General features: G+C 34.5%; 1 protein-coding gene across 2 annotated transcripts in view; it reads left to right on the plus strand.

The window, feature by feature from the left end:
* Nucleotides 1–12,529, plus strand: part of SPRED1 (sprouty related EVH1 domain containing 1) — a gene marked incomplete at its 5' end in the record, with an annotated part of 112,792 nt that overhangs the window by 80,388 nt on the left and 19,875 nt on the right. For both annotated transcript variants that reach the window (XM_081050027.1, XM_081050026.1), the window contains one exon: nucleotides 4,774–4,926. In XM_081050027.1, coding sequence (XP_080906153.1) covers nucleotides 4,774–4,926 — 153 coding nt within the window. The remainder of the gene's footprint in view (nucleotides 1–4,773; nucleotides 4,927–12,529) is intronic.

The following is a 12,529-nucleotide window of genomic DNA, read 5'->3' on the forward strand; positions in this document are numbered from 1 at the left end:
AGACAAGTCACTTAATCTCTTTGAGCTTTAGTTTCTTCATGTGGAACACAGATATAATAATATCTACCTCCAAGGTTTGTGGGGATTAAATGAGTTAACCCATGTAAAGTATTTGGGACAATGTCTGATACATAGAAAATGGTCAATATGTGTTGTTAGTTATCATTGCTACAAAGAAGTGAAAATGAATGAGCTGTTGCTACATATGTCAACACGAATAAGTTTTATCCAAAAGATCTGAGCAAAAAATGGAAGCCCCATAATGTCCCAAATAGCATGATACCAGTCAAATAAAATTCAAAAGCACTTAAAACTAAAATATTGTTTAGGGATAATACCTATGTGGTAAAACTGTAAGGAAGACTAAGAAAATGAAAAAATACAATAACTTTTAAGATAATGTTTACCTGTTGGTAATCCAAAAGTAGATATGGGAGATGCTAATATGGAGCATTACGTGGGAGTTACTTGTTGTATTGGTTCTAGCCTATTAAGTTGTGTGACAAGTATACACATATTCATTTCATTGTTTATATTGTTATGTATGTAGTCCTTTACATAAGATATTTCTTTATGGAAATCAACAGTTTGGTGTGTATCCTTCCTGGTATAAAATTTAAAATTTCTGTCTACCCGTCTTATCAGTTAGACAGATAGGATCATGTCATCCTGACAGATCTGCACCTAGCGTTTTTTCATGTTAACAGCATCTTGTGAGTGCTACATACAGATCTTTCTCATGTCTGCACAGAATTCTATCTTGTATTTATACCATAATTTTTAACCAATCCTCTGCTGATGCAGCCCTAGGATGTTTTCTTTTATCTTTTTTGTTACAAATAGTATTAACATGACTATTTGTATATGTAGCTATGCATAATGTCAAAGTAGAACTGCACTTCCACCAACATTGCAAAAGTATCCCTATTTCTCCATACGCTTGCCAACATTGAGTATTATTTATTTTTTCGATCTTTCTAGTCTGTATAAGAAATTGGCATTATATTTTTATGTCTTTAATTGAATGAAGTTCAGCATCTTTTCACATATTTATTGTCCATTTTTTCCCTATGAAATAAAATTGGACTTATATTCTGTACATCAGTGTTTCCAGGGGGAGAGGCACCTTTTCTGTGGATTGTATAAACTACGTATTTTATGAAAGTGTTCCTCACGTAATATTGATTGTCTTTACTCTCCTCTCCAGTATGTGCAAGGTCTCCTAGCACAGCTTTATAGTTGGAAACCTTAGAAGGGTTCTAAGCAAAAAAAACAGTCTTTTTGTATTTTTATGGTGATGATAATACTTCTAATAAAATTGTATATTCTAGCTATTTAACACTAAATATTTCCCCCCATAGTAGATACTATTCATAAACTTAATTTCAAATGACCAGTCAATCTTCTCTTAAGTGAGCATACAATAATTTATTTAACCAATTTCTTATTTGGGGACTTTAAGGTTATTTTTTCATTTTTGTTCTTAAAAATGATTCTGAGAAAAATACCATATTTTGTCGTGTATAATGCGCACTGTTTTGCCCAAATTTGTGAGGGAAAAATATGGATGCACATTATACATGGGTAGTACTAATTCCATATCTATATACATAAATTTTTTTAATTTTTAAATTTATGTTTATAAGTTAAAAGTGTAACTCTAGAAATCAATAATGATATCCATATGCAAAATAATACCCTGGAATACGATAATTGGTTTTGTTGAATTTACAACAAACTTGCAACGATGAAGAGTTCTTGAGCTTCTATGATGCATAAATATGATAAATTTATTACTAGTACATAAAATTTCTTGTACCTTGTATCTGTTTTTGTGTTTTGTAATTATTTTTTACATAAAATTTCTTGTACCAAATATGTTTAAAAGTAAATGCTAAAATTCCTTTAAAATACAAAAAACAAATACCTCAATGTAAACAAATAAAAATCTGAACTAAAAAATTAAAATGAAAGATTTTTTCCCCTGAAAGTTTGGGGCAAAAACGTGGATGCGCATTATACATGGGAACACATTATACACGGCAAAACATGGCATACTGTGCCTAAATCTTCTTTCATGCAGTACTTTTTTTTCTTTACTAGATCCAAGAAGTGGTCAAAATGTGTGAATGTTTCAAAAGCTTTTGATACATTTCACTAAAATTGCTTTTCAGAAATGGTTGCAGATTTTACTCTTGTGTATAGAAAGAGCAATAAATGAGTGACCATTTTCCTTATCATTTTTTATTAACTTTGTCAATTTAATACACATCTAGATTTATAACTTGCTGAGATATAATTAGTAGTAGGAAAATACTCTTTTCCAGTTTACCATTCTCCAAAACTGTCAATTTGTTTCTCACAATTCATGCATAACATGTGCCTCATTATAGATTGTAGACTACATTCTCATACAGTGAGGGGTTTTATTTTTTTGTTTTTATCATCTCAGATACCTGAAAGATGTTTTATTGCATAAGCTGAGACCCATTTAGGTATATAGTTGAATTCACTGGGTGATACGCAATATTTCTAGTTAATAGGTTAATTTCAGCAATTTCGGTAAAAATTTTTAAGTGAAACTAAATCATTCATTACCTAAATATACACACTTTTGTTTAATAATGAAACAATAAACACTTTGGACATTTCTCTTTAAAATACAAATGTGTTTTTAATCAAAATGAAATGTATTACTGTTTAATATATAGGATATAAGTAGAATTAGCCTAATTCAGGACAGTAAGACACCAGGTCATATAACCATTTTATGTTTGTTCAGATACAGATTTTTAAGTAAGCTTTATTTTATCTTACAATTCTTAAGTGACTCCTCGGTTAGATTAGAATTCAGTAAAGACAACCTGACCCAAATAGTTATCATCATTAAAAGCATAGTTCCTTTATAATTACTACTAATACTAGTACTACAATTCATGCTTTTATGTAGTTTTTAATCTGTTGAATATCTTAACTAACCCTGAGAATATTAGTATGACTACTATATCCAATTTATAGTAAAATAAAAATTGTGATTCAGAGAAGTGAATTGCTTAAATTTCATACCCTCGTTGGATGATACAAGGTTCCAACCTGAGCCCTTTCTCTAAACTATTTTTTTCCCCCGGTGTTTTCTTCTATTTTATTTGCTTAATTTTTGACAATTACGTGAGTTATTTGTTTTGAGAACTCTCTGGAACAAATACATTATTTTTATTCTTTCAGATTTTAATTATGCATGTCGAAAGAATGTTTGCTGGATACCAGTATTTAGCGAACTCCCTTCCAATAACTTAGCATTGAATGTTGTAACACATTTGGACAACTATTCTGAAAATTACCTAAATATAGCAATTAACTGGGTTTCACGTACTTAGTTTTAGATGACAGTAGATTCTCAAATATATTCTTAAGTTTAATTGCTTACTCCCTAATAAAAATAACAGCTTTTAATTTTCAGAACATTTTCACATAGTATCATCTCACTAAGCCCTTATGACAATCCATGTCATAAAACAGTATAGGAATCATAATTATTTGATAACTGAGACAGCTGGGTTCCAAAGAAATTAAATGTCACAAGGCTACTTTGTTCCAGAGCAAAGTCTAGAACTTGCATTTATAAATTTAAAATACCCATTTTTATGAAATTTACTGTTTAATTTTAGATGTAACACGAAAACATTTTAATGGTTTTTTTTATTTCAAAAAAAGGCTTATAAAGGTTTATACCTTTAACATTGTTAGCCCTATTGTGATTACTCTAAATTATTTTAGAATGAGCCAGTGAAGTGTTTGTCATTTTTACTTGGCTATCACTGTTTCTTCCCAAATAATTTTATGGTAATAGGAAAAGTTATAGCAAATAGTGATCTCATTTTTAAAAAGAAAGAGAGGGAGGGAGGGAGGGATCAAAACTCTTTAGGGCTTTTTATTGTGTAGTATGCTAAGTGTCATTTATTTCCCAGAAATTATTATTTATGAAATTTTAAAGGTCTGTCTTTAGTGACCATCATGGACTAAGCATATCTCCTACCTAAGTCTCATATGACTGTATCCTCAATACTAAGCAAAGTTAGGCTATTTCATTCATTCACTATTCAATAAGGTCATGGACTGCTGTCTTTCTTTTTTTTTTGGTCCCCTCCATGTCACACTACAGCACAGTCCTTGGTACATACCTTTCCTTTCTTCTTTTTTAAATTGGGGGACAGTGTATCTTTCCAGGACCCATCAGTTCCAAATCAAGTGGTTGTTTTCAGTCTAGTTGTGAAAGGCACAGCTCACTGGCCCACCTGGGACTCAAACCCGGGACCTTGGTGTTACCAGCACCGCACTCTAAACAACTGAGCCATCCAGCCGCCCCCATACCTTTCTTTTAACTTGCAAAATAACACTTTTGCTGATTTGTATTTTCTTCCTAATATTTCCTTAATTTTCTACGCATGATACCACTTTTAGTTCTAATTGAAAGCTTCGTTGGCTATCTTTCTTGCATGGCATGGTTAATCTTCTAATTCTTCCTAAGTTGTTTTCCGTGAGAATGCCCAGTTTACAGTCGATTTAAAAAAAAAACAAAAAACAAAAAAAAAATTTAATTTTTACATGGCCCCCTAGTCATGTACATTTAAGTTTGGGGAATTGCTATTCACAGTAAATGGTGGTGGTACATTCTTACTGATTTGCAAAAGACTTGTTAGAGTGCAATATCTAATGTTTTATTGTTGTTTTTTATATTCTGGCAACTAATAAGTTGGGGATTGTTCCCATTAGGCAACTGAAGAGGATACTCCCAGTTCTCTAGTGAAAGATCATCTTTTTCAGCAAGAGACAGTTGTAACCAGTGAGCCTTATAGAAGCTCAAGACCTTCTCCCTTTGAAGATCTGAATGCCAGAAGAGTCTATTTGCAAAGCCAAGCCAATCAGGTGAGAGGATAAGTATTTTTCAGTGTGTTATTCATATATATATATAGAAATCGGATGTGTTAGACAAGGACATTAAAGCCATCTTCCCTTTACCAGACAAAATAAAAATCCATAAAAATATGATTTATAATGAATCAAATCCAGAGCAGTCAGCTGCCTTCATGTGACAGAAAGAGAGAACACTAAAGTGAGCAGTTTCTCTGGTGTCTCCTCTCATAAGGGAACTAATTCCATCAGACCAGGACCCCACCCTCATGACCTAACCACTTGTCAAAAGGCCCCCATCTCCAAATGCCATCACATCGAGGGTTAGTGTTTCGTGAGTTTGGGCGGATCACTAACATTTAGTTTATAACAGGGAGCAACATAAACAAAAGCATGCACGAGCTAGGGAAAAAACAGCATGGGAGGTGAAAAAAAGAGAGGTAGATAGGACGACGGCCAGATTGCTGTGTTTCTACGTTCTGCAAAAACATCTTGGACTTTATCTTGTTTGTTGCTTCACAGACCTGGGTACATAATCATGTGCCAGAAGACACAAGAAACCACAGGTTAAACACAGTGAATTTTATTCAAAAACAAAAAATTCCCAAGTGGTATTCCAGTACATTCCTACCAGTGCTGGGAATTTTCCTGAACACTTGGTATTGCCTGTCCCCCCCCCCCCACACACACACACACCACCACCAATTTAGTCACTTGATGGAAGTAATCTATTGTGATTTTCATTTCTACTTTCCTGATTACTACTGATGTTGAACAGCTTTTTGCATATGCCTCTTGACTATTTAGAAATTGTTTTGTTGAAGTATCCAAGTTTTTCACACATTTTATATTGAGTTGTCTTTTTCTTATTGACTTATAGGCATTCTTTTCATTTATTTTAGATAAAAATTCTTTGTTGGATGTATGTATTGCAGATATATCTTCTCCTACCCTGTGGTTTGCCTTTTCACTCTTTCAATAATGTCTTTTGCTGAATAAAAGTTTTTAATTTTAACAAAAGCAACTTAGCGATCTTTTCCTCTATGGTTAGTGCTTTTCACATCACATCCTATTTAAGAAATCTTTGAATGCCCTCACCAAGCCATGAAGATATTTTGTTTTCTTTCAGAAGCTTTATTTTTTCTTTGATTTTTATAAATGGTGTGAGATTAGGTCAAGGTTTATTTCCTATCCCCGGCCCTCCCCAGCAGCCAGTTGACCCAGCACCACCTATTGAAAAGTCTATGCTTTCTAAAGCTGCTGCACTGCAATGTCACATTTGTCATGTTACTATATATATGTGAATGTTTCTAATCTCTGTCCTGTTCCATTCTTCTACTTGTCTATTTTTATAGCTATACCAGACTTTTTAAAATTATTATAGCTTTACTACAATTCTGGGGTCTGTGACTTACATCCTCTAACTTTGTCCTTGAAGATTTTTGTTGTTCGGTTAATGATTCAACATATGGTCAAGTGCTGTGTGCACTTGAAAAGAATATATATTCGTAATGTTTAGATACAGTATCCTTTCTATATATTAGACCAGTTTGTTGTTAAACATCTATTTGAACTTATGTTCAAATTTATGTATCCTTATAAATTTTTTTAAATCTGCTTGTCAGTAACTAAACAAGGTATGTTTTAAAATCTCCAACTCTGATTGTAGAATCATCTCTTTTTAATTCTATCACCTCTTTATACATTTTGAAGCTGTTACACAGTCCATAATTTTACAATTGTTATTTTAAAATTGCAGTATTTTTACAATATTGTAAAATTGCTGAATTGACTCTTGTCATTATGAGATATCCTTCTTTATCTCTGGTAATACTTCTTGCCAGAATGTATACTTTGTCTGCTATTAGCTTTACTACGTCAGTTTTCTTTTGGTTAACACAGTACATATTTTCCCATCTTTTTACTTGGAACATTTCTGTATCTTACACATAAGATGTCTCTTTTAAATCATATATAGTTGGGCTTTGTTTTTTTCTCAGGGTGTCTGAGTTTTGTTCATTTACTTTTACGGCAATCACTGCTATATTTAAGTATAAATCTACCATCTTATTTGTTCTCTATTTGCCCCATTGATTTCTCTGCATATTTCCTCCCTTTTTCCTTCACTTTGCTTATTTAAGTTTACGTGACTACTTAATTTTTCCCCTTTATTAACTAATTAGTAATATAGTTCAATATTTTTAGTAGTTACCCTAGAGATTACAGTATGTATTATTGATTCCTTAGAATCTACCTAAAGTGATTTTTTTAATCATTTCCTGGACAATGCAGAGACCTTATAATACCTTATTGGCATTTATCTCTCTCATTTACTTTCATGGTGTTGTCATGAATTTTACTTCATTCTTGTTCTCTTTATTGCTGTCTTTGTTTCTCTCTCTCTCTCTCTCTCTCTCTCTCTGTCTATCTCTCTACCTATGTGTATGAAAAACCTCACAAAATATTTTAAATGGTATTCATTTAGGTTTTTCTACCTATTTATGATTGTTTTATGTTCTTCAATCCCTTATTAATTGCTATACTTTCATCTAGGATTATTTCCTGCTTATTGTCAGTGAATCTCAGTTTTTGTTTTTCTGGAACCATCTTTTATTTCCTCCATTTTGAAGGACATTTTGCTGACTATTACTTCTAAGTTATAATTTACTTTCTTTCAGCAATTTAGAAGATGTCATACTGTTGTCTTATAGTTTTCCACCATTGCTATTAAGAAATAATAAGGTGCCAAAACAATGTATACACATTTTAAGAAAGGAAAACTATTACAATTGTAGTACTCAATATGTGCCAATAACAAAAGATGACTACAAGTCACGTTTGAGTTCTGCAAGAGTTCAAGCAAGAGGTGCTCAGAATGGTTACCATCAGTGTCCAGACACTTCTGATTACGGTGAACTACTGCCTGAGCAACGTTGACCAAAGGTCCACTTGTAGACATTTTTGTGGCATCCCCTGTATTGTCTTTCTTCTTTGGCTTTCAGCTGTTTTATTACGCTATGCCTAGGTGCTATTTATCTTGTTTAGGTTTATAGAGCTTCCTGAATCTGTACCTTTATGTCTTAACATATTTAGAAATTTCTCCACCAGTGTTTCTTCAAATATTGTTTCTCGATCTGAGGCTCAAGGGGAGATAAGGACTGGAGAGAAAATTTAGGAATCATCCAAGGGTGGAAATTAAAACTATGAGAGCAGTTAGAATTACTTTGTAAGAATGGTTTTCAAAACCAGAACACAGGGGGTAACTAAATATTATGAGAGGTAAGGAAAAATAGTCACTCTGATAGGAGAACTAGAAAAGGGTAATGTCTCAGAAGCCTAGGAAAGAGTTGAAAGGAAGTGAAGGAGTAGTTTATTAATGTCTTGCATTAATTAATTAATGGTAATAAAATTTGAATTCATCTCTATGAAGGTAGTTGGTAACCTTAGCACAGTTTTAGTGGGATTAGGGGTATTCATGACAGGAGAGGAAACAGACAATTTCTTTTTCTTTTTAATTATGGTCTCCTTTCAAAAAGTTTGATTATAAAGGCCTTCCTTTAGAAAGTAATAGATAGAGCTAGAGGGGGATGGGGCCAAAGAGTCAATAGGCTTATAATTTGGAGGGATAAGGAAGAAACAGTAAAGATTTAGGACAGAGAATGATAGAGCAAAGGTACAAAGGAGACTGTCAAAGACACAGGGAGAAGAATTACGTGAAAAGAGGTAACATTACTTCATCTTTCAGTGCTGAAGAGAAGTTTAGGTAGAATTATAGGTATATTACAGAAGGAGATAAATTTAATGAAATTCAAACTTTATCAGTTCTGGATTATAGACCCCAGCATTCTTGGGTGATGCTGAAATTTAACTTTCTTTTTTTTTTTTTTAAATTCTAAAGACTTGAATGGGATTGGGAGTGGGGCGTAGGTTGATGAAAAAAATTTAAAACTTCTAGGTTGTTTAGATCTTCTGGGAACTTTTCTTCTAGCAACTCTCAGTACAGCCATACTATAGCATATAAATATAGTTTGAAATATTCAGGTTGGACACAAGATTGTGAAAGATTCCCTGCCAATGGATCTAAATAAGGCTTACTGAAGGTTGCAAGAAACAGATATCACAGGCTATGTCAGATGGTCAGGACTTATTGTAAGGACCTCAGCAAATACCATGATAGAAGCACATATTCAGACAAACTCCCTGGTCCCCCCAAACTTGGAACGTCAGTTAGGGTATCTCTTGGTTTCCCTCTACCCTGACTAGTTCTAATACCAGTATTTGTCATCACAGTAAATGGTGTATCATTTATACATTAGCTCAGGGCAGAAACTTGAATCATCCTGACTCATCCTCTCATAGATAGGGTGTGAGACCCTATCTATCCAGTCAGTCAGCATTTCTATAAGCTCTACATTCGAAGTATATTTCTTGTTCAGACCTCCATAATTTCTTACTTCCACTCATATCCTTCCCACCCCCACTCCCCCATCTGTTCTCTACACCGCAGCCAAAGTGATCCTTTAAAGACATAAATCAGATCATATTGCTCAAAATGTTCAAAAAGATTACAATCTCATTTAGAATAATATTCAGAGTTTTTACAAAGCTACTGTAGATGATTTTGCTCCTCGCTTCTCCAGGTTTATTTCCTGTTTAATCTTTCTCACTCACTGTCTCCTAAACACCCTGACTTTCTATGTTTTAAATATATTAAGAATATCTGTGCCTCAGGGATTTTGCATTTTCTCTTCCCTCTATTTGGAACACTGTTCCCCCAGATCTTCACAGAGCTAGCTTCTCACTTCAGGTCACCTCTTCTGTGAAGCCTTCCATGAGCATTCTAGATAAAATAGCAACCCCTCCACCACTGTATCCTTATTCTGCTTTATTTTTCTTCATAACATTTATCACTTCCTAACTTTATATATTTGTCTCCTATTTATACTTTTGTTCACTGATGTTCAGGAACCTAGAAGTTCCTGAAATACAAATACAAGTAAACATTTGTCAAAAGAATAAATGAATAAATGCTCACAGCGTCACCTTGGAAGAAAATGATGTTTTGACAGAGCTTATTCCTAGTCTTGTTATCATTCAATGTTGTGAACTTGATTAATTTAGGATAATTTGGTTGCAAATAAAAGATCCATTCAAACTAGCGTAAGGGAAGGAGGCTTTAGTTTAATGCCATAGATGGCATTTCTTAGAATTCATTTTAAGAATAAACCCAGCAAGGACTTTTGAAATCTTTTTTTTTTTTTAATTTATTGGGGTGACAGTTGTTAGTAAAATTGCATAGATTTCAGGTGTACAATTCTGTATTATATCATCTACACCTCCCAATGTGTGTTCACCACCCAGAGTCAGTTCTCCTTCCATCACCATATATTTGATCCCCCTTACCCTCATCTCCCTCCCCCCACCCCCCTTACCCTCTGGTAACCACTAAACTATTGTCTGTGTCTGAGTTTTTGTTTCGCATTTGTTTGTCTTGTTCTTTTGTTGTTTTTGGTTTATATACCACATATCAGTGAAATCATCGGGTTCTCTACTTTTTCTGTCTGACTTATTTCGCTTAGCATTATACTCTCAAGATCCATCCATGTTGTCACAAGTGTTCCTATATCATCTTTCCTTAATGCCGAATAGTATTCCATTGTGTATATGTACCACAACTTCTTTATCCATTCATCTATCGAAGGACATTTTGGTTTCCATGTCTTGGCCACAGTAAAAAAGCTGCAAAGAACATTGGAGCACACGTGTCTTTATGTATAAACGTTTTCAGATTTTTTGGGTAGATACCCAGGAGAGGGATTGCTGGGTCATATGGTAATTCTATTCGTAATTTTTTGAGGACTTTTGAACTCTGAAAGGTATCAGGTAGCTCCTCTCTTTCCGCACTCCCACTCCTCCTTTCTACCCGACCCACACATACCCCATGTGACTATTTACTTCCTTTTCTCATTACACATCTGTTTCTTTCTTTTTCTCTATAGTTTAGGTTCTTTGTTGCCTCATTGGTTTGTAATCAATCATGATTATCAGAATATTAGGCTTAGCCCTTTAATTTACATAATATTCCAGCCTGATATTACAGAACAGAAAGAGTTAGCCCACCAGGACTAGAAGAGCCAAACACTGAACACTGAGAATTGCAGTGGAGAAAGATTGGTTATTTTATTAGGAATGGCGCTACCCAGGAGAACGAGAAGCTAGTGCTCAAAAGCCCGAACTTTCTGATCCAGGGTTTGGGGAAGGTTTTTAGGGTGTAGGGGAAACAGGTATGCGGAAGCACTGGCGAGGCAGGTTTAATTGGTGGACCTTGGAGCTTGGCCATTTATACTAAGGGGTGTCAACACAGGACCTTTCTGGGCAGTGGACCCTTTGCTTCTGAATGGGTTCCAGTGTTCAAGTTCCAGAACTGGTCCTGGTCCTGGTCCTTTGGCTCCAATTTGGGGGGAGGCAAGACTGGGTCCAGGTGCAGCTGTAGGTCAAAGTTCTCTCCTCTCCAAAGTCAGCTCCCTGACTCGTGGTTTTGGTCTGTTGTTCTGAAAAGCAATTCAGTGTCACATTAAACAGGACAGGACCATTTTGAGCTGATTCTGTGGTTACATTAGATCCATATAGTCTAAACCAGTGCCATATTCTTTCATGAAAAAAATTTGAGTGGATCAACTTAGGGCAGGTTTATATAGCACATACAGCTGTCCATTTCAAGGTTGTAGGATGGATAGATTAGGTAGAGAGGAGATAATATGATGTATACTCCATTCCAACATTGCCACGTTTAGACAGAGTCTTGTTTCAGTCTGTTTTACAAGCTCATGGCCTGCCTGCCTTTGTGTCAAGTGTCAAGTCAAATCCTGGTTTAATCCTGGCTGGTTGGGAGGAGAGTTGCATGGCTAATCACGGCACCCTTTGAGTAAGGAGATGCTTTGTGCTACTTTTTGTAAACTGGAACTATTGAGTTTTAAATTTCCTGCATAGACTTGTTATTCTGCCATTTTTCTTTAAGGTCTGTTTACTAACTAGAATCAAACTAAGCATTAGGGAAAAATTATTCCCTGGATAGAAATTTTTGCAACAGTGCGTAAGATCTTCAACTTTAGACACAGGCAGATCTAATTTTAATGCTTGGCTTTTTAAGTTAAAATTACAAAGCTATTGATGCTCTCTGTCTTCTTGTTTCCTCATATGTAAAGAACAATAATAATAAAACTAATCCCGTAGTGTTATATTAGGGGTTAATGCATTCATATTCATGCATACATTGATAGGTATGTGATACATATGCACGCTTAAATGTTAGAACACCTATGTGCCAGGCCCTATTCTAAGCCCTAGGAATAGCTGTGAACAAGAAAGGTCTGAGCCCTAGCCTCGTGAAAGATATAAATGCTAGTGAGGAAGATGGACAGTAAATAAATTCACAAACCAATACTATTTCAGATAGTAATAAGTGCTATGAACCAACAATGGGAAATAGAATAGCAGAAGTACAGAGAGGGACTTCTGCAGATATATGAGATGATTGAGGAAAGCTCCTGAAGAGGTGTTTATATGGAGATGCATGATGTTTCAAAACAAAACAGTCATATGAAAATCTAGGTGGGAA

This window comes from Rhinolophus hipposideros (genome assembly GCF_964194185.1).
Source record: "Rhinolophus hipposideros genome assembly, chromosome: 5".
Taxonomy (NCBI): Eukaryota; Metazoa; Chordata; class Mammalia; order Chiroptera; family Rhinolophidae; genus Rhinolophus; species Rhinolophus hipposideros.